The 23,733-nt window shown below is 38.0% G+C and overlaps 1 protein-coding gene across 1 annotated transcript in view; it reads left to right on the forward strand.

Annotated features, from left to right (window-relative positions):
• The window catches only part of MOCOS (molybdenum cofactor sulfurase), a gene marked incomplete at both ends in the record, with an annotated part of 231,333 nt that overhangs the window by 3,249 nt on the left and 204,351 nt on the right, over positions 1-23,733 (forward strand). Inside the window, one exon of the mRNA XM_080340510.1 lies at positions 22,092-22,181. Within this exon, the coding sequence (XP_080196636.1) occupies positions 22,092-22,181 (90 nt within the window). The remainder of the gene's footprint in view (positions 1-22,091; positions 22,182-23,733) is intronic.

Consider the following 23,733-nt stretch of genomic DNA (forward strand, 5'->3'; position numbering starts at 1 on the left):
ATGTGTTCAGGGAACACTGGGAACTGGACATACAAGAAAACCAGGATTTTTCAAAGGTGGTCTACCTGTGGTCCTATAAAAATCTGTGGGAGTCTCACTCTTGTCTCCATCAGAAGGAAAATTGGGCTATTACTGAATGTGTTGGGGATTTCTCCTTAAGGTTTTTTGAAGGGATAAAAGGAACTACTTCACTGAATCTGCAGGGATCTGTCTGTTTTGGCACATAAGACTTGCATTTTACCTTTTAAATCAAAGTTTATCTTCAATTTTGTAATTCAAGGGTTGTTAGCTGATGACTAGAGTGGCCCCTTCTAAAAATACATGTGGAGTCTGTGAAACGGATCCCTGTTTCATAGGCAGCAGCGTATGTGCGATATGTGACCTTGACTTTAATCTTAGAAGCAGCATACCCTTATCTGCAGTGTAGGATTGTAAACTGTGCTTTAGAAATGGATAAAGAAATCAGCGGGAGTTTATAGGTTCTGTTGTTAAGTAATGGGGATGAATATGCTTCTGTGATGTTTATCATAGCAAAGAAAATATCAGCTCCAGTTTGTATCGTGGTTTTAAAAAAGAAAAAGCTGACATGATTTACGATGCAGCATTTAATCCCAAGATAGTTTTCCAGTTTCAGTTCTGTGCCAGTATTCTGTTCTAAGACAGCTGTGTCCGTTTGAGCAGGAGCTTTCCGAGAGTGATAAGCAGTGGGTACTCATCCCCCAAATAAAACCTAGTGCGTATTAGCAATCACGTATTCTTTAAGGGCTGCTGACTATCTGAAGATAGTCCTTAACTGAGGTAAGATGCACTGTCCCATTTAATGTCAAATTGATCACTGTCCTGCACTTCAACAACAGTCATGTGGCAAATCATGTGTTACCTTAGTAGTACGAACATTTGTGATTTGTGTGATTATGTATAACTAACAGTAATAATGTAGCTTGCCTGTTAAACAAAAAGGAAAGGCACACTAAGCTCTAGGTAACAGAATTGGCCTTTGTTTCTTTGAAAGTCAAATGGTGTCTCATGAAATGTTTACCTGTATGAGAGCTTATTCTGTTGTTCACTTAAGGAATAGATGGGTACTGGATCTGACCTTACACAAAAAAAAGACGATGTTTTACTCATATTGCTGGTAATTATTTGCACTGAGCCTTTTCCTGTGAGTAGGAGAACAGAAAAGTGGGGCTTCGTGCATTTCAGTTCATCCTTAGTGGCTCTGTTAGCAAAGGTCAGCTCTTCCCTCAAGAACAGAAAAACCTATCATCTGTTTTGTCATGTTCGGGGTAATCTGGTGTTTTGGCTGAATTTCAGAAGTAGGACATTCATTCTAGTGTGTCAGCTCAGAGTAATTTTGTTGTTAGGTAGCTGATGCTCACATTTTATGAAACTTGTGAAGATGAGTGTACTGTGAGCCTGAAGAGTTGTGCTCATCAAACATGATTGCAAACATAGGTGTGACCTCAGTTTCTCTATTGCTATGTCAGTTTGCTTGCCTTGTCAAACCAGAAATTCTACCGACCTTGTGTCTGAGGTTTATTATTTTTCTTAAGAAAAAAGGCATTTTTTGTATCTTAAAATAATAGGACTTTTTTTTCCTCTTCAGAGGTTTTTTGGTATGGTTGTTTTATTTTCAGACCTTTTGTTTGATCTGGTAGCTGTCTTTTATTTCTGCGTGTGTTTATATGTCTTCCTACTGATTTCCTAATTATTATTAATTTTTACCTGTAGATGAATCTGTTCTTTTTAATCTCTTTTTATTGGTGAAGACTAAGTGACTGTCTGTGTTCAGCAAAACCTTTTATAGTTAGCTTCTTTGAGAAATACTGTTCTTTGAGCAAGTTAACAATATGCAAGTCTCATCAAGCCATTTAAAAACCAGTTGAATAAGTTTATTTTGATTCATTACTGTCTAAGGCCTATGCCAAACAAGAAGCAAGGCATGTGCTGATTTGTGGTCACATGCAATACTTGTGGGTTCCCTGAAGCCCACCCACCCATTGATGGCCAGAATTAAGTTAGGCAGCTCCAGACCTGGGTGAGACCCCATCTTCTAGAAAGGTAAAATGATTTTACCCACGTGCTGAGATTGACACGTGTTCATGTTAATCCAGTGCTTACCTCTCCTGCCCAAAGGCAGCAAAACAACGTGTACAGGGAGATGAGGCTGTTTTTGATGTCTCATTAGGAGATTTTGGGCAACTGGAAGAGCTGCTGATTGTGCTAGAAAATAAGTCTCACTGAATTAGCTCATCTCTAGCTCATCCTGAACAATGTGAAACATTGGATTTTTTATTGGGTCGGAGGAGGTGGAATAAGCAAAATAAACCGTGTTTATTGAAGGAAGCTGCTGGTGGACAGTTTGAAATTTTACAAGACATCTGGGAAGATGCATTTAGTGGCGGGAGAATGTATCGTAAATAGAAGCCGTGGTATGGGAAGTGTAACTGCACAACTACGTGATAATTGTTTTGTAAAAAACAATATATATGCTCATGTGAAGCCTTAATGCTTCCTGTTGATTTCAAGTCAGCAGTAATCGAAATAAGCTGTCATCTAAAGAATTGACATGAAAGAGGAAGCATTTGTGGAACATAATGTGGATTTCGGATGTTTTCCTCTGCCTACACAGAAGAAATAGGTACTGTTAAAGAATTTACTTTGCATTTCAGGGTTCAGAAGGCTGTCAGTGGTTCATGCAGGACTTATCTTTCAATTGATCACACGGAGCTGGGGGATACTTTGCTCTTCGTGGTGGTTATAACTCTTAGTGAAGAGTAGTCGATGCTGTCATTGCAATGTTTCAGCACTGAATGAAGTGTTAGTTACTTTAAACTTCAGTTAGAGGGAAAAAAATGCCTCAAAGAAACAGGTAATGTCTTCTATTTCTGAACTGTGTTACTCAGAGTTATACGTATAAATCAGTTTTGGTGTTGTGATAACCATATAAAGATGTTCACTGCACCATTACACTAGCTCTGTAATGGCCTATGCCACACAGCACAAGACATTTAAAACTTTGTCTGGAACACAGAAATGTTGAGAAAAAAACCAAAATACCACAACCTATAAACATGAATTATCAACTGTATTTTAGAAATAAATAGTCAATCATCTGGCACTAGATTCTTTATAACAGGATATAATAATATTTAGACATTAGATTTTTAAAGTCAAGATGTAGAGATTAAAATAATATCAGATTTTGAAAGATATTTTATGGAACTCCATAGATGCTCCAGGGTATCAACCACCCATTTTTAAAAATTGCACTTTTAATTAAAAGATATGTTATCTCTAAAATTAATGTTTGTATAAGATGCGTGTTAGTGTATGAAAGTATTAAAAAAGGCAAATGTTTTATTTAGAAAAGCACAAGATGCTTTCTTGTCTCTTACACAAAAATTGGAAATGCACCAAAGTTTTGTTCCTTCAGAATCCCACATCAGTGCTGCATCCTTCCTTCCATTGCCTTTGCTTCCTCTTAGATTCTCCTATTTGTCCTCCTCCATCGTTATGAGGTTGCTCTATGTGAGATGTGTATTGATTTCTTCCCACCATATTTCTGTATATTTCTATATGATGTTTATGAGATTTTGTTTTGTTTTTAATGTTAAATGTAAGACGATTGATTAAAGAATGTATGTAAGCTTTCAGACAGATATGATCTGCTGCTGGTGTCCCTGCACTCATAGTGGAATTTCCCCTGCAAAATCAGAACCTGACATGTGAAGCGCTTGAAATTTCCATTATGTGTTACGGTAGCACTTCCACATCTAAGCTGCTCACTAGAATTCAAGGATACTCTCAGTCAAAGGACCAAAAGCTAAACAGGGAAGTGAGAAGTCAGGTTTTTTTGATCAGCTTGATTCATTGTATACTTGGTGTGGGAGAGATGCTGCAGAGAAGTCGCTTGGGTATGAAAAGACTGTCATTGAATTCAGGAAGACCATTTTACAGAATGCTGCATAGCAAAAAGCACTGATATGAGAGACTGATAAATAGGTAGACAGCACAATATATGTGCAGAGCAGGAGGCTAGTGAGATGCTTAACTTAGAGATGGTATTTAGTAAGTAGGATGCTGAGCTCTCAAATGTCTCAGGCTTTTTATAATAGACTGTCTTGGCCCAAGCCACTGGAATATTCAATGCAGATGTTTTCCTTTATGAGACACTAAAATACTTGTAAGAAGGTTTGTTTTGTATATTATATTATATTATATTATATTATATTATATTATATTATATTATATTATATTATATTATTTTTATACCTCACTGAACTCAGAAACTTAAAGCCAGAACTAATAAAAATGAATATGTCAAAATTAGATTGATGTAATTTCTTTTTTATTTTCCTAAGTTAATGGTGCTGATAGTGTTACAACATCTGTGTACTGATCTGCACACAAATAATTTGGATCGCAGACTGGTTCCTGTCACATTCGTTAGGAGATGGAGATGCGGTTTCTGGAGGTATTATGGAAAAGGTGGTGTCAAGAACAGAAGATGTGGGAAATGGATGTCAGAGTTATGGAGAAATGGGGGTACAGCAGGGCAGGGAGACATGAAGACAGGCCACGAAGCAGTAAAAAGTCAGGTCCCTGCAAATGAAGCAAGGCGCTATGCTTCTGGCAGTGTTCTGCGCAGCACAGATCCTGTCAGTGATGCTCTTTGGCCCTTCACCTTCCGTCCTGCCACAGAGGAGGGATGGTCTGCAAGGTGCCTGCAGTGGGGAATCTGACCCCAGGCAGCTCTCGTGAGTGTGTCATGTATGAAAGTGCAAAGTTACTTTTTTTCCAGTGAAATGTGAAATATACGTATAAAATCAGACGGCAGGTCATGGGAGAGAAATCTTTATCTGGCCACTATTGTTTTCCCCCTTCTTGCTTTCAGGATTATACTGACTCCTTGTTGCAGCCAAGGGAATATGGCTTTTGCAGAAGAAGTAAAAAAGATGTGGTTTCTGTGCTGATTCAGATTAGTCCCTGGAGCAACAGGATCTCAAATGCCTTTAAAGGAAAGCTAAGAACATGACTGGACAGGATTTTTGTCACTTACGGTCTTCTTAAATGAGAGAGAGAGATCCAAGTATGTGGTATCTTGGTGCTGTGGTTAGCTGGGGAAGGATGATTATTTCTTCTGGCAGTACTGAGAATAATGTCTTAAATTAAAAACTGGAAAGATGACAGGAAGCTCATTTGAACAAATATTCATTAATTAAATTAATGTTGTGTGAATTAATTTTGTTAATGCACAATTAATCCCCTTTGCAAACTTATGAACAGGTCAGGTAAAGTTATGCAGTCATCAGAAAGTTCGTCCTGTAATTTCTCCCTGAGGAAGAAATTGAAGCTCAGGATTTGCCACATTTTTATGATCATGCCACACAGTGCACTGAAGTTGTCATAATTTAGTAATTTGGAACTGATGGTGTCAGAAATGGGTAAAAGAATATGTTGCCTTTCTTCAAAAAAAAAAGACTTTGTGTTACCATTGAGTAAAATACACTGTTAATCTGCTGTGCCATTCATTTCCCAAGTAATTTATTAAAGAGTGTAACTTCTGAAGAAATTTATGAAAAAAGTGACCAGAAATCACATTTTTATTGTTTTTATATCTGTCTATAATTTCTTTCAAAGTAAACAATTTTAATAGAATTGTCACAAAACAAAATGCTACTCAGCTGCTGTGGTAGTATGCGACTTTTTAAAAATCTGTCATCATCTTTGATTCATTCCATGCTAGGAAGATATTTGTTACAGATTTAATTGGTTTAGGAGTGCAAAAGCCCAGTGAGCAGACTGAGACTCTTCTTAATACCCTGTCTGATCTCAGCTGTGATGGACAATTTACTTTGATAATGCATCTTGCCTTCTCATGAGACTGGATAAAAGCAGGTAAATAAAAGTGGTTAACTAGCAAGATCTCCCTACCTGATGGACTGAATGGAGTAAAATTAGAGACTGCATGAAAAAGGAGCCTTTGCCAGATGCAGACGTGATACTTTCCCCCGCACATCATCTCCCTTGTATTGTGTAGCTGGAAAGCTGACTGATGTTCAGACAAAACCATACGTAGATTATTGCACTCCATTGTTACTTGTACGTAGAGTTTGTGTTCACAAGCAAATGAAACATTTGATTAATGAATAACAGCTTTGAAATGTGTTCCCTTAAGCGTGCGAATGTCTGCAAAGTAACATATCATGGAAGGTGGTCATTAAGTATAGTAGTATGATAATAATCATCTTCTTATCACCTTAGCATAGATGTTTGGCAGCTGGTACAATGCTGCTGAGACAGCCTAATAATACATATGCAGGATGATTGGTTGCCCGTCTAAAAAGAAGATAATTTAGTACTAATACATGTGAAGAAAAACGTATGCCGTTTAAATTCATTAGAAGTGAATTGGAAGACTCACGGTACATAAGAATTAAACTAAAACCCTGTGTAAGGCATATTTTGTGTAACATGACATTACATGCAAGAGACATTAAAAATGCAAAAATAACCTTTAAAGGATGGCTGCAAGGTGTATTTTGATGATAAAATAATGAAATAAAAAGAATAACACATCTGAACTGCACAACAGCCGACTTGTTTCCAGGGACAGAGCAGCCCCTGTGAGTGTGACTCAAAAGTTCCTTTCCATTCTGCTGTTTGCAGCTATCTCTGATTTGACTGAGGCATATGTCTGTGCCAGGTTTTCCCCATTAATGAAATTAAGCCTTCTGTTTTGAGGATTGTTAACTGTCCAGTTAATGTTTGATCAGTGAACTGTCTTAGTATTTCTCCAGCCTCACCAGAAGCAGAATGCAGAAGGAAGGGAGAAAAATTATGACAGTTTCTATCTGTTTGTTTGTTTGTTTAAATAATGACACGTTAAGGTTTGATACTGTGAAATATTTTCCTTGAGAAGGGTTGATCATGAGTGGTGATTCCCACTTCAGTTGCATTTTTTAAAGCCTGTCAGTGTGTATAAAACACTGAACTAAAGGAAGAGGATGGATGTGAATAAGGGGGAAAGGAGACAGATGTCTGGGGACAAAAAGTAAACTTCTTTAATATTCTTTTCATGCCACAAAAAGCCAATTCAATAGTAGCTTTCATTGGTCATTATAAAGTTTTAAACTTTATATTAGTTTTAAACTTTCAGTCTTCTATTTCTTTAGACACCTAGGGTTTTTTTGGTTGGAAAACAGAATTGAAAGTTGTCTTTGGGTGATAAAATACTGCTTGGATAGAAGTCAGACTTCTGAGAGTGAGGAAGGAAGAAATGATGATTTTTGTTAGGAGCTGACTTATGTTCAGGCTCAACGAAGCTCATCTGCAGAGCACAGAAAGTGTCACTGCACCCCAGGGCTGTGGAGCCAGGACTGTCTTTCTCTGTGCACCAGCATGGTCTCAGCTTCAATCGACCTGCTAGGAGAGGTCTGGGGACAGAAGACGAAGCCTTTCTGTGCTCCTATGGGAACCCTCCTTGAGATGTAGGCTGTATAAACAAGCCTCCCCTTTCAATATCAACTTACCCAAAGGGTGGGTCAAGTCTATTGAAATGCTCTCTGGAAGGCAAAGCCATCTATTTCTCCCTTTTAGAACTCTTGTTTTCCTTAGAAGCCTGTAATAGTATGAGGTTGAGTATTTCGTGAATTATGTAAAAATAGAAATCCTAGTGAATGACACTGAATGTTTTTTTTTTACTGAGTTTCCTTTCCATCTGCTGTGTTTCAAGGCTTGGGAGAAATCATCCCCTCCCAGTCCCTCAGATGTCAAATTTAAAAACATTTGCTTTCCTTGGAATATATATATTCTGATTAGCTCTAATGAAAGGCAAAGACAGCTTTTTGGCTTATAGGCGCTGAAGCTACCCATTAAAAAAAACTATGAAAACCTCCGTTCCTTTAAACGTGTGGACTGTTGCAGACTTCACAGTATGTAATGCTTGTTTGGAGGCACTAGATCAATTCTCTGAGCTTTGCATCACTGAGCATGACAGCTCCTCAGAGATTAAACAGCTCTTACCATCAGAAGTTTAATCAGTTTTTCTTCCATGTGTGCAAGTACAGGGAAGGATGGGTGTTCTTGTAAAGCGTCATGAGGATTACACTGCAGCGCTTCCTGGGTAAACTTCAGTGCCACTGAAGTGGGGGAAACAATACCAAATAATCTCATGACAGCTGTCATGTTTCCAAAAGTGCCTGATCAAATCTTCAAATCTGAACACCAGATACCTTGTGGGTACATCCAACATCTAATAACAGTCACTTTTGCTACTGCTTCCTTCCATGCTTGCAGTGGAAATGTGATTACATACTGAACTGATCAAATAGCACTTAATTTACAATGATCTCCTTCAGGTTTTGTATTTCAGTGCTTCATGTACAAACTATTTATAATGAGGAGGTATATGGAAGCTAGCAGGAAAACATGCCTTTGACTAGTTGTAACCTCTTCAAATACCTCCTGAGTTACATGCTTATAGAAATTACTGTGGCTTTAAAAATAATTCTTTCATGGATTGTACTGAAAGAGCATGAGAATTTTTCAAATGAGTAAAATTGATGTTTGTAATATAAGGAGTTTCTGGACATAAGAGAGGGGAGTGGAAGGGAGCTCTCTTGTTTTTTCCTTTAGAATGATAGATTCATTTTAATACTTTCATTTAATAATCTATCTACCTGACTTGTGGTCTTTCTAGTCACTCTGCACCTCCATTTTTTGGCCTGTCAGTTAAATTACCCCATAGTTTGAGAACAGAAATAGCTGAATCCAGAGGAGAAACCTTACTGTTTAGGTTCTTAATGTAAATGAGCTATAGACAATGTTGTGTGCATCGAATCTACTTCACTGCACTATGTATTCCTTGTAGAATGACACAGGAAAAAACAGCACCCTAGTCTAGTGTAGTCCTCTGGTAGATTGGGGTTCCCAGCTTGTAAACAGGAATGTGATATGAGAAAAATGAAACACTAGTGAAGAAGGCATATAAGCAGGAACCTATTCCTATCAAAAATGATTGTTTCTTATTGTCTCTCCACTGAACAGTGATTGCAATGGGTATATGTAAAAATGTAAACATAAATAAATATAGATAAATGGGTGTAAATATATACATTCAGGAATTTTATTCCTACTGTGGTGAGAACACAAAGTGCCTAACAATCATCTCCCTTAACAGAAAGAAGTAAGTGCTTCAAGTTGAGAGGGAGAAAGGGGGAAAACCGGAGTGGGGTGGGCATGGGGAAAAGTTTACACTTGATGCCTTTCTTATATCCCTCTGTCAGCACAAGTTGGAGAAGGGAAGCCTGTACTTTGCTCCCATAGAAAAAAAAAAATCTGTGTATGCACTGTGTAATAACTGATCTCATGAGGCTCACTTTATCACTTTGACTTCTGTGGTGATAAAGTACCAGATATCTGGTATTTATACAAAACGTTGAGAAAGGCTTGATGTCCCTCTGGAAACAAACTTAATCAAAGTAGTTGCATCACATGAAATCTGCTTGATGTTCTGTGCAGCTAATTGCCTGGGTTCGTTCTAGTCTGACTATTGGGGAGCTACTAGTCGTATTATGGTGGTGACTACATAATAGGGATCATTCCCATTCTGTATTTATGGCACGGACTTGGAGAGCAGTTTTTAGAACTAAACAGACCTGGAATGAAACACGTAGAAACAACTGTTGTATGCAGTAGGTTAGATGCATTCTTTGAGTCATCATTGTGTCAGGGTATTTTGACCAAGATTTCTTTCCCCTTCAATTGTTTGAATTTTAGATTTTATAATTTGAAAGGTGATGGGGAAGACTGAAACATCTGACTGAACCAGATTTACAATGGATGTGATCTCACAATTCTTTGAAAATCAGTTCTCTGAAGATCAGGTCCTTCTTGAGGTAACTGTAACTCAGGAAACAAATGAGGGCAACCTAACATACTAATTTTAAAATATAACTTTTTATGGAAACATTTGATTTTGTGCTTCCTTTGCTTAGAGTTATTATATAACCTTTTTGATTATATTTTCCAAACCCCTGACCAATACCTTGGTCTTTCTGGGCTCTGCTGGGAACCTTTACTAACTATTTTAGAAGGTTGTTTTGATATGTTTAGGTGTTTCATTTTTACATCTCCTGGGTGATGCTTTTGGTGAAAAATGTTCTTGCAGTTGTGCTAAAAATAAACAAGAATTGCAAATGAATTTCCTCTCAATCACAAATTAGTAGCTTGAAAATCCAAGTGATAAGAACCAAATGTACTATTGTTGCCTTCAACATACTTGCTTTGGGGGAATGTGGCAATATTATTCCCACATATGGAAATTCAAAAAAAGTAGAAATTTGCAGGTTATAATAAGAGCTCATTACAGGAACTCAATAGTATTCTTCTAGTTAGAATTTTAGGCTAGCAAGTCTGAGGAAGTATTTGAAAACTAACAGCACAGAAATTAGTTCTGAAAGATTAGCAAATTACTATTACTTTTCCATTTATTATAATACTGCTCATTAATAAGTTGATCATTCATCGTCATAAATAATGGTCACCTCACTTAAAATTTCTCTCCATTCTCATGTCACGTTACAGAATCAATTCCTTAATTTCTTAGCTTCTATAATTCTGAACTTGCCACCTGACGTCCTTTGCCCATGTAAGGAATAGTTGTGTTCAGCAATCTCTGGTTTGTATGGCATCGGTAGTAGTTGTCTATAAGGAAAGACCAGGCTTTAGCATGGGGATCGAACTCCAGCAACCCCAGCACTTCAGTGTGATTATGGTAATTATGGAGATGCCAGATATGAAATTGGCACTCAGGATCCAATCCTGTAATCCATTCTGGAGGCAGACTCTGCTATGTGTGGTTTTATCTAGATAGTATTTTGAAGTATCTCGTGCCATAAAAAGAGTAAGATATGTCACATGAATTTTGTGTATGGTCTTGTCATTTATTCAAATATGGCAGGTCTGTATATTTTGTGGGGGAAGACCTTGATTTTTAAATGCATAATGTTTTCTCAGCTGCCTTGGGGCAAAACGCCATAGCTGGTGTTGTGGCAGAGTTGTGATTTTAAATTCAGAGATTAGGGAAACTGTGGAATATTTGTTTTTCCATGCATAATCTTTTATTCCTTTTCAAACTAGTATCGTGTTAATGAGGCCATTTGTATTTAGTACTTTGAATAATTTATGGTGAAACGATAATTCTCTTTCATTTCTAATCTTGTTAGTATTGAAGGAAGCCCTTTAATTGACAGGCGTTCTACTACAATTTAATGAAGCATTGCAAAATATTATTTAGATGTGTGATTATGAAATTGGGATAAAGTTGCAATTGCTTTAATGTCGGGACCCTAAAAATAGGAAAAAGGAAAAAAAAGGAGCAACCAAGAAACCCATTTTTGTAGGCAAAAGTATGCACTGGTAGGTGCATCTTTTCTTTCTTTAACAAAAAAAGCCATGACAAAAAACAGATAAACAAACAAAAAATCCTCCCCCCCCAAAAAAAAACAACCAAAAAAACCCAACCAACCAACCAACTAAAAAAACCCAGACAAACAAACAAAGCAAAGCAATCCAGAAGAAAACACACTTCGGTACATTACCAAAAGTCGATATTGTTTTTGTTGAGTGTTGATGCTGTTCTGTAGACATTAATTTTGATTGAGACCGAAAGCAGATGCAATGACTTCTAGGCTATGACTTTGCCAAAAATATCAAAATGTATATTTAGGGAAGTAGTAAAGAAGAGAAGGTGGAAAAGAGCTGTAAGGGGAAAGAGTCTTCAGATTCACATCTGCTTTTCCTTATGTTCTGCTACAAGAAGTAACATGAAAACACTAATTATCCTCTTAAAGGGATGCTTATGTACACATATTCATATGCCCATCTCAGTACAGCATACACAGGCATATTTATGTGTATTTGTAAATAAAGGTGTATAATATGGGCTTGGAGGAAACAGTCAATCACCTTCATGTCTTGAATACACTGCTGGAGCAGTTTTTTGTTCGATGTGACTGCTCTAGTAAATTGATTAATTGGGATTGGGATTCTGTTGGTGTTGTGTCTCTTCTAATAGTCCTCCTTCACCTTTTGTCAAATTAAAAATGTCACACTTTTTGAAATTATACCTGGACTTCTAGAAAGTCTGTGCATGCCCCAGAGCCTGAAGATGTCCTGTAGATTCAATACAAGGAGACAGCAATATGAGCAGCCCAGCATATCTTATTCAAGAAAGGAAAATTCCACTTGTTTCAAAGGTCATTTAAGCTTCTGTGCAGATCATAACCCAGCTCTTTAACTTGGCCCAGAACCAAAAACGTAATCAGTGCAGTATGGTTAGGAAGTGCTGATTATAAGTTATTTGTTAATGGTTTATCTCCTATGGAGTTCAGCAGAGCCTCACAATTACTTCAAAGACTCTAATCAGACCTTGGTGCGTGTTCTCGTGTTTGAATGGAGCTTGCTTCACTTCCACAGAGGTGAGGTCTCTGTGACCTGAAGGCAAAGTTCTGCTCTGGTTATTCATTGTAGCATGACTGGAAACTCAATCAGACCTTGCTTGGGTTCTTTTCGACTCACTGGACTTTGGAAAAGATGTTTCTTGCCCCATTGCAGCCCTTCAGAGGTCAGAAAGCCTGACATCTGAAATAATGTCTCTATGCAATGTAAGGTAATGACTCTGGAAGAGCCACTAACTCCTCAAGAGCTGTATGGCAGTATCCAGCAGTGGATTTTTGCTGTCCGTGGATTCAAAGTAATGACCCAGCCTCCAAAAGCTGTGTCACATGGTAACAGTCCTTTAGAAAGAGAGTCATAAACTATGTGCTTGTGTCAAGAGCACAAGTGATTTTTAGTTTTCTTTTAGTAAGCTGTAACATGCCAGACATCAGTGAAGTAAAAAAAGACAGAACATCTGGAGGCTGCGTGCAGTTATTCCCATTAAAAGCAGGGCTGTGTTAGGAAGGATTTCTCTCACATACTCCTGTGTACAGGCCTAGTCATTAGGAAGTTGTTATTTTGTTACTTTTGTCAGAACTAGCCAACAAATCTTTGCAGTTCTCATACTGTTTCAGAATTAGAAACTGTGGTTTACTATAACATTAGTTTTTGATAAATGTACTTGTTCATTCCTAGCACATTCCTGGAAATAGTTGTTGAAGACTTTGAATATGTGCTTGGGTAGACCCCTAATAAATGGCAAACAAACTGTAGAAACTAATTTGGGCCAAATATAATAAGGTATTAACAGATCATTTATGCTGATGTATAATTACATTCCTATTAAATTATTGACAGAAACCTGTTAGTGTCTGTTAGATATTTATTTCTGAGTGGGAAAAATCTTGCTTTCAAAATAGGCGATGCTTTTCATACTCAAGTATTATACTGTTTATGGAGGTATTAGGACATTACAGTCAGTCCTGAAAAAAAATTATAAAATAATTCTCATTTCAAAAAAAAATCCCCAAATAAGAAATAACATTCTTTAATGAGTTGCATTATTGATGTCTGTATATCTAATGCAGTCTGCGGACTTCAGTAAAGGTAAAGCAATTGAGCATAATCTTTTCATTTAGATTGGTCTGTTTGTAGTTGAATAAGTTTCACTTGAGGTAGCAGGTTGGATCAAATTACTATTAAGTAAAATATAAACTGGCTTGCTCTGTGGGGCATCAGTGCTAAAAATTTTATAATGGAAAAATGTCTAGATTAGCCCAATACATATGCACTAGGAAAGCTTACACATATTTTTAATGCATACCTCCTATCTCTCTCTCAGTATTTCTGTCTTATTGAGATTAAATTCCCACCATACAATCTATTAAATCTTAAATAGTTACTCAGAAGTGATACCAAAACTCCTATACTTAACACGTTTTTTCAAACTATAGAAAGCACACTGAAAAATTGTGCTGGTCTCCTGTTTGTGGTTTCAGTTTACATTGGTGACTGTTTACTGGTGAAAAGGTGATTTAGGAGATCCTGGTCAAGCATTATACATGGACTTTTCAAACATTAAGCCTTTCCCTGGTTTAATAATGCTGGTTTTTGTTGTTTTTTTTTTTTTTTCCTAACAACTAGAACATTTAAGAGGTAAATCAGGTATGGAGTAACAGTTACGACTGTAAGCCAAGACATACGGTTCTATTGTTCTGAGGAGGTATTTTTCCAGTAAAGTTAGAGAAAATTAACCTAGCTTTCCAAAATTCTGAGATATTCTTCTAAAATGTGTGTTCCACCCCATGCTTTCCATCCCCGTTACTTTCAGAGAAAGGGTTTTGAGCTGGAAGAGGTATCACTGGGACTGGAGTGCTTTGTCATATTTATCATGCGTTAGAAATAAAGCAAGGTGGCATTTTTAGACAGAGCAGGTGGAGATGTGCTACTGGCTTGTCAAGGGAGAAATACTTGTTGGAGCTGAGTGGGTAAAGAAAGATATCAAAGCAAAACAGTGCTGACATGGGAGATACAAGAATACACTGAGTGTGAAAAAATGCAGTTTAAAGCAGGGGTTTCAAACTCTTTTTCACTGGGGGCAACATCAGCCTTGCGGTTGCCTTCAGAGGGCCAAATGCAATTTTAGGACTGTATAAATGTAACTACTCCTACATTTATACAGTCCTAAAATTGCATTTGGCCCTCTGAAGGCAACCGCGAGGCCGATGTGTTCCCCAGTAAAAATGGGTTTGACAGCCCTGCTGTAGAGGTTAAGATGTAGTTTCTTACTAGGAGGATGTCGTTCTGAAGCCCTGTTCTGATTTGAGCAAGGTAGACTAACAACCTACCTGTTTTTCAGATGGAAGTAGCTTGGTTGATGAGTGTCTTTACCTGGTGTAGCGAAGGACTATCCACTGTGGGCCAGGAGAATCTTCTCAGACCTCTCAAGTTTTGAGAGTGGGGTTCTGGCCAACAGTCCTCACACTCTTCATTACATAGTCTTTGAATTTACATATAGCTCATCCTGGTAACATGGTTATTTGGTTTTACATGTTTGCTTCTGAAACAGGGTACAAATTTATGGGGAAGGGAAACTTAGGTTTCTCTTATTCTTATATCCCTGAAATTGATCTTCACTATCTGTTCCAGGCAATCGACTGTTTGCTGGATGGCATATATAAATCAAGGGCTGTAATAGTTTGTGGGAAACCTGGTGTGAAGAACCTCTGCCGGAGAATAATTTTATTACTGGTTTGAAGTAGCAGCCTCTTCTCTTTGCCAAAAAAAGCCAGCAGAGGGAGGTTCCGTCATGTTTGCCAAACGAGGCATTACACGTCTTGTCCTTAGGAATAAATAATGGCTGGGAAGTACTTCTGTGAGGCTTCAACAGTTGGGATCACCGATTTTTGCTGTCTGACATTTGCTGTTTGTTGCATGTGCCAGTTCTCATGTGGGTGTTTAATTATTGCTGTGGTTGCATGTTCAATTCAAGGCTCTAGCTCCCAGAAGCTCATAGTATTTCTAGGTAACAAAATGAGTTTTAAGGGAAAAGGGAGACGAAAAGAGTTACTTTTTTGTTTCCATTATTTTGAACTTTTTCCTCTAGTGTTTTTGAAAGTCATAAAATAATTTAAAAGGGCTTCTGTATATCACTGCACATTTCATTTGCAATATTTTGCAGGGAATATTTAGAGTCACTAATTTGTCCTAGATTTTATACGAATCAAATTAATTCAGGTCACAGAGCAAGAAATAGAACTGACTAGAAAAGTCAGTTTCAAATATTATCTTAGCATGTTGCTGTAAGATGTGGTTGTTTTATGGCAATAATGAGGAGAAAAGTAGAGCGGGAGAATACTACTAGAATGTTTAGCTAATCACTGCTGTTATAAGCAATTATTATCATTATTCCTTAAACATAGCTTTTTACTATGGTGGTTTCATATCCAGTGGAAATTCTGAATGCCTCTTTCATGCACAAGAGTGAATGTTTCTGTGAAAATTTCAACAAAACCAACAACCATATTTTCCAGTAATAGAAGAACAGGAAGTATGTTCTCTTTCAACTCTTCTTTCATTTGATCAATTGCATCAGAGAGAAAGAAAAAAAAGAAGAGACTGAAAGATGGTAGTTTCTTCACTAGGGAGGTGTGAAAGCTAGTTTCAGTTTGGGTGAGCTACAGTTGTTTGAAGACTTGCATAAATATGAATCACTTGTGATTTATATTTCATCCAAAGACACCAAGCCGCTAGGCTGCAGTATGTTATTCGTGTGTAGCTGAGGTACCTCTGATTCATGGCCACAAGTGAGACTTCAGCTGGTCCCGCGCAATCCGCTGAAAGTGTCTGTGGAAATAACATCACAGACTGCAGTCGATATTTAATCATGCCCCGGTGAGCAAAAAGTGAGTACTGAATAAAGCTGCATCTTATGGAAAGGCCAAATGGATGAAGGTGGATGCTGATTGATCCCTTTACTGTAGTCTCATTTAGCACAGAAGCTGGCAAATGATGATATTTGATAGCATGTATTTTTTTTTTCTGTAGCTAGGAAAGATACATTTCATAGGGTTGGAGGTGACTTCTTAATACATGTGAAATCCCTGCTTGCTTTTGCACTCATATAGACCTCAATACCAGCAAGCTGTAAACTATAAGCTGCAAGGAGGCGCTTATGTACATGGAATAGTGCCAGTGCCTACAGGAAGGACCTGAGCCACCTAAAGAGCTTTTGTGGAGTCGGTACAGCCCCTTCTGAGGAGTACAGCAGGCGAAGAGGGTGTATGGTATCGACTGTAAATTGTTCTAATGATCTGTCTGCTTTGCTGCAGGTAATAATGCAATGAGAGCAAATAATGCAAACCAGTAGCACGTGGAGAAAAATAATAGGAACTTATTACGGATAAATGCAATTGCACATTTCATGCTTTGCTTTTTTGTAATTAGTCCATCAAGTCAGACACTAAAATAGATTACTTAAAACACCAGTTTCCCATAGAGTTCAGTAGCTCGTTAGCAGCCCTTAAAATATCAATACCATTATCCACGTTACTCACAGTACAGTGCAAATAAGCATTTGGCAGTCGGGTTGAGCTGTGATGACTCAAACCGATGAGCTCTGTGGACCATTAGCGGGCAGCAGAACACGCCCCATGGCTGCAGGCTGACTGCTGCATTACTTCCCTGGGCCTGTAGCAATTAAGTCAAATCATGCTGAGGAACAGCGCCTCCTTTTACTGTGTGGTAACTCCTCAGGTTTTGGGCATCTCTGGCCTTGTCCCTCAAGCACTGTGCTTTTGTGGTCTTTTGAAGAGCTCCTTGGCCCTAAGCAAGGGAAACAAAACATTACCTGGTCTGGCAGAGCAGGAGGGTTTGGGTGAGAGGCACATTGCTATTCAGAAAACATGCTCTGGTTTTGATAGCTTTTGTCTAAATCCAATGCCAAACAGGTACTGAAGATGCAGATAACAATATCCATTAAATGTTTAATCCAGAAAATATTCAGCAAAAGCAGATCTCAAGCCATATTGGTAGGATTTTTTTTGCTTTTTTTTCTTTTTTTTTTTCTTTTTTTTTTTTTTTAATTTTCTTTTTTATTTTCTTTTAGTGTACTTCATTAATGGTTTTGCAGAACCAGGATTTTTTTTTTATCTGTCTGTCTATACAGTATGCAGGCATGCCATGCCCTGTGTCATCATGAGACTTCAGGCACTTTTATGAAGGTTGTATGTATTGCATAGTTAAAGCTACTTTTGACATTTAATTTAGGAGCATCCCTGGGGGGAGGTGAGTTCTTATGCAGTCAATGGAAAGAGGGAGCTGCCTCTAAAAGGCATCTGACTTAGATAACTAAAATAACCTAAGGTACATGGTGTAATACCACCTGTTAAAATCTCACTCTGTCCAAGTGATATCTCACCTGTCTACAACCTCTGTAGAGCCCTCTCCTTCCTAATTTGTCACTTGGTTGTTCTCTTGTTCTGGTGTATGAAAATCTCTCATATTTATCTTTTGACAGATAATATTTTATTTTGCCTTTAGCTTATTTGGGGATAATCTATTTCATACTGGTTTTGTTAATGTTGCTGTACTTAAGAAATATACTTTCTCCCCAGGGCATTGGTTTTATCTACTTTCCAAGTAATATTATGTATACAATTCCACTGAATTGCAATTATATCCGCCAATCAAAATTCATGACTATACAGTTGCTGCCTTGTAACTACACATTTCATTCTTCTTTATGAAAATTTTGGCAATGTAGCTGGCAGCCTGTAATCAGCTGGAGTGCAGGAATTTTGAAGTGCTGGGGCTGTGAGAAATAATCTGTGAAGCTACAGCGGCAGGTCGGCTTGTTTTGGTGACTGTGGTAGAATCACACGATAGCAAAAGCTTAAGGAGGTGGACATGGAGCAGCCACACAGAATGCAGGGAAATTGCTTTTTTTTGGGAGTGATACGCAGTCAAAGTTCAGAAATGTGTAGCTCCAAGAACAATTTCAGAGATTAAAAGAGTGGATTACATAATGCCAAAGGAGTAACAATTTAGCCAGATGGGAGCATGGGCTTATGGCTGGGTGTAAAGGAGGAGAAAGCGTACTCTCCAGGTGCCACCAGGCCATTGTGAGGAGTGCCTCCATGGTCTCTCTGGGTTCCTCCTCCTTTAGACCTTCCTCTGGGTGGTAGGTCTATAGCGTAATGATTTCCATAGCTTAATGACTAATTACTAAAAGATTTAATGAAGATGTAACTGCCTTGTTCTACTTTTAGTTCATCAAATGATGTCTTTAAATTTCTTCAAAGTCAGGTAAAGTCATCTTTTAGGAAAGAGTGCTTTTGTCAGAAGCAGGTATTTTGGGTCCAGGAGATTAATCTGCCTACTTTCTTTTTGCCCTGTGTGTTTCGCAGGCAGTCAGACTATGTACAGTCAAATCTTCTCACCTGGTCTCTAATTCTGAAATGCTAAAATTAAATTATCTTTATCTTTTTTCATTTAAGAGATAGAAATGTTCAGTTAAACTGAATGGTCTCCTGGCATTTCTGAGGCTGTGTGTGCCTGTGCACTCACGAAGTTTTACAAAGAGCCCAGGCAGGCACTAAGAGATGGCAGATGCTTTATGAAGAGGTGAGTGGGAGCACAGAAGGAGAACAGAGAGCTGGGCTGGGGCTTTCTTCGGCAGAACAGACTGGCCCATGTTGGTTCCCAAAGAGCTCTTCATGTAAAATTAATCTGCAAGAATATTAGCATATGGATATTACAGTTTATGAACTGATACTCTTGCCGAATAACTTTCCATAACTAATGCCAACACATTGAATGGGTTTTGATACTCCTATTAAAAAAACCCTACTTCTGAAATGTGATTTTATCTTACTGTTGGTATATTATTAGATAAATGAAGTCAGTTACACTTTCCAAACATAATAATATGTAAATTAAGCTAAAAATTAATTTTACATTTTCCCTGAGTAATGAAACCACATCTTGATAGATATTGCATTTTGATTTTCTTTTGGTCGATCATATTTTCTTTCTCCTGTTACTTCCCGTAAACAGTGTAATTTCTTAGTGCTGACAGCCTATATACTAAATATCACAGTGGAACAGGAGGAACTGTATTATTCTGTATGTACTGACAAATCTTTTCGGTTAATGAGCTTTCAATAAAGTTAAAATAGCAAGTGTTAATAAATCAGGGGAAAGCACACTGAAAGTTATTAAAGTTTTTTCTTTGCTGGTGTTATGCATGTGCCACATTTTATTATTTACTGTAAAAATATAGTTTTATTGAAACAAGACAGGAAGAAAAAAAAATCTACAGCATAAAAGTGCAATAGCAATAAAGATATTTGTGTCAGTGCAGTCTCATATGATGAGAGAGCCTATTTCTCTTTTTGAGCAGCGGACAGAGAGTATTAAATGTTCTTCTCTGTTTTTAAATAAACAGCAGCATTAAAGATAGAATAAAAGTTTCAGAATTAATAATTTTTCCTTCCTCAGCCAAATGCCCTCCCACATTTTCAAAGTAATATACCCAGAGGAGGAATTGAAAAAATGACCGGCTGTTCTTTTTGCCTCCATTTCACAGAACTGCAATATTGTTCTTTGTAATGAGCTATGTAATAAATCAAAGTTGAGTAACCACTGAGGGGGCCTTTACCTAGAGATCTTTTAGCGCCTCACAGGAGCATCGTTTGGGATAGAAAGTACTCATCCCCTTGTTGGTGGATGGATTGCTTTTGAAGAACTTCAGCGGGTTGCCTGGTTTTTGCTCTTGCTGTGCTCTTCACTGGGCTGTGCTTGTGGTGCCCATAAGAGCTAATGAGCCAAATGGCTTCTCTGTGCAGGCTTTGTTGAAGGAGAGCATTGGCTAGGGTGGTTGCCTCCAGGTCAGCGGTCCTTCCAGGTCCCTCCAGGTCCCTCCTCTATCTGCCTTTCCCAGCTCTCTCAGCTGAAACCAGGGACTGTGGGTTGTTCGTAGCTCTGACCACTGCCATGGAGCTGGGCCCCACTGTTGGTGGTCATGGCTGTCACTCCCCACTTCAACCCCATCTCAGGGCAGGGGTGTTTGGTGCCAAGTTGGGGGCTGCCCAGCAGGCCATGGTCTCAGGAAGGCCATAGTGAGTATATGGCCTGCTGGAGGGAAAGATATTGTCCCCTCGCTGGTGTCCCCTCACTGATGTCCTCTTGCTAGTGTCCCCTTTCTGGCAGGGGTCTGGCTGTCACCTACCATGCCACAGCATGCCTGGTTTTTGGGGTGAGCTGAGCAGCTGTACCCTCTCCTGTCAGAAACTGAGCCAGACAGATCCCTGGCTGCATTTTGACCCCTATGTGCTTGTACATGCTGCTTCATACCGCTTGGAATAAACTTTCTAGGACTTAAAGCAAAAAACCTTTAGTCTGTATATCTAATAAATTGATCAGGGTTTTTTCCACACTCCACACGTCAAAGCACCTCAAGCCACTTGATTAACTTCAAGCCATCATTAAAAATTCTGCTTTTGCTAGACACTGTAAGTGGGGAAATTTTAAGGCAGGGGAGAGCTTTTCTCTTTTGAAAATCAGAGGAGGGATGAGTGTCCAGGTTGGTTTTATCATTAGCACTGCCTCACATCTTTACTCACTGAATCACTGCTACAGCAACATAATATATAATTATATGTATTTCCAAGTGTCAAGGCTTCTCGTTTAAAGCTTAACTGAGTTTTAAATCCCTGTGGAAAGTGAAGGCCTTTAAAATACTTAATAAATTCTAATCTTAATCATATTCATCATTATTAAAATTTGAAATAGGTTGAAATACTTAAGGTAAGTGAAATGAAAAAACTAATAAAGGGCATGAAACACACTGGAGAAATGGAAGAATAATTGCTAAAGATTAAGAAATCTAAAATGGCCAAACATGAAAAAGCCTTCATTTCCAATAAGTTTTTATTTAAAAGTTTTGCAATACCTTAATAATATAAAAGGAGATTTTAAAAATGAATTGAATGTTCAGTGCAGCAGAGTGAAATATTTAAATGCAGTAAAACTTAAACTAGTCCTGTCTTTGGGCTTCAAGCATGATTTAGGCCTTGTCAGCTCTTGAGAGAGTTGCTTTATCTGTCAGCAAGGAGGCAACACTACTCCTGTTGTTGCTATTAATAATAATTATTATCATCGTGATTATAGTAGTTTTCATAATAAGTAGCACCTAGAAGTAACAAGGTACTGTGGCTGTAGACACCAGGTTGCTCGGTCTTGTACAGATAGAACAAAAATATTTTTTCTCCCAAAGAATGTGTAATCCGTTATAAAAGTAAAGACCTCTTAAAATATTTTGGTTTTAATTAAACATTATAAAGATGCAATCAAAATGTTTGGCTTCTATTGTATCCTTTGTTTTTCTGCTAGTAAATGAAAGATGCCTTACTGTGAATGTTGCCTGACTATTGGAATGTATTTGAGAATCATTTTTTGAGAGCTGTGGAGACCTCTAAGTCAGGCAGGGAAACACCATACCCCAGGAACTTTAGGGAAATTGACATTTTGTGTGAGGTACTGCACTGGGGGTGTTCAAATGGTGCACTTCAGAATGTAGTCTGTGGTAGAAAATGAAATTAAATATTAAAAAAATACTGAATCCAGTAATTTTATGTTTATTTTAGGGATTACTTACCTTGACCATGCCGGTTCAACACTTTTCCCAGAGAGTCTACTTAAAGCTTTTACTGATGACCTCAGAAACAACATTTATGGTAAGTGCAAAACAGCGTTCTCATTAGACTTCTCCAGTTTCCATCTAAATAGATGGGACTGTGCCTCTTGAGTTGTTTGAAGAGTACTTCTGTGGGTTTTTTAACACTGCTATAGAGTACTTGGAAGACCAGTGATTTTACAAAGGGATCATAGTCCCTTTGTGTCACCCCAAGCTTTGTTCTTTGGTAGCTAAATATCTGTGTTGGTGAACAAGAAAAATCAAAGGAAGCGTGACGCTGTTGCACAGGGGTTAAGGCATCGTGCTGAGGATAAACAGAAGCAATGTAGTTCTGACCACTGTTCAGTCTTTTTGTTTTTCACAGAAAATGTAAAAACAATTTATTTTGCAAGGACCAGAACACAAAGCCACTCCTCTTCTCAGCAAGAGTCATCACAGTGAGCTTACATTGTGGCTCGGTAGAAGCACTTTATTTAGAAGAAAGCTTAGCTCAAAGATCCCAAATGAATTTAGGCAGGGAATAGGTGCTATACCTCTCCCAGCCTATTAGACTTAGGTGCATACTCAGAAAAAAGGATGTGTATTGCCAAGACAATCTTGCACTGCATCCCCAGATCCTCTACTTAAACCTTTCATCTCTTTTGAACATTATTATCTAACCAAGAACCACGCACTGGACATGCATTTCTACAAAGGCAGCAGCATCCACCCTTTAGGAAATGTCATTAGTCTGTGAGACAATTTACATTAGAGTGATCTATGCTCAACCAGAAAAAAAATATACTGTATACTATTTTATATATATATATATATATACTGTCAGTAGTCCTACAGAAATAATTAAAATTTCTCATTGTGTGTTACGGTCTGTGGGCTATTGTCCTTTTTGATAGTTTTGTGTCTGTCTTGTGCTCTCTGAAACATAGAGCAAAATGATTCCTCACTTGGGAACTAGGTATTGCTGCTTTAAAAGAAAACTGTATACATTCAAGCCCTGGCACACTTGTGCTTATCACCTGGGCCAGCCACTTGAGAGCTCTGGGTAGTTTTCATTTTCAATGTGCCATTGTGCCTGTCATTTCCCACTCTCTTTTTCCTGAATGCTGCGACGGCCAGGATCCAGGGCATGGAATGAAGTTCCACTATTAAATAGATGTTCTTGATGGGGATAGATGTTTTTGCTGTTTTAACAAGATATGCTGATTTGATTACGTTCAAAGTCTCCTATTCAGGTGCATGTCAGTGATATTAAAATTAATGTTCTGTCACCGCAGCCATTGTAAAGTAAAATGTGTGCACTCTGATCTTAGTTATTTCAAACAACACTGGGCTCAACCCTTGCAATAAGTATCACCTGTGGTGGAAAAGAATTAAATTTGTGAATCGATTGAGTGCTCGTGAATAGAAATAGTGGTGCTGCCAGTTTGGAGCAGATTTGTATAGTACCTTATAATGCTATGGGAGAACAAATTTTATCTTTTTTAATACCGCTTTCATCTAAAATGATAACAAGAGCTATAATATGGTCATTTTTTTTTTTTTTTCAGTTACATCTCTGATACTCTGAGGGCAGTAACTGTTGTATACAAAGA

The sequence above is a fragment of the Nesoenas mayeri genome (genome assembly GCF_963082525.1).
Source record: "Nesoenas mayeri genome assembly, chromosome: 2".
NCBI lineage: Eukaryota > Metazoa > Chordata > Aves > Columbiformes > Columbidae > Nesoenas > Nesoenas mayeri.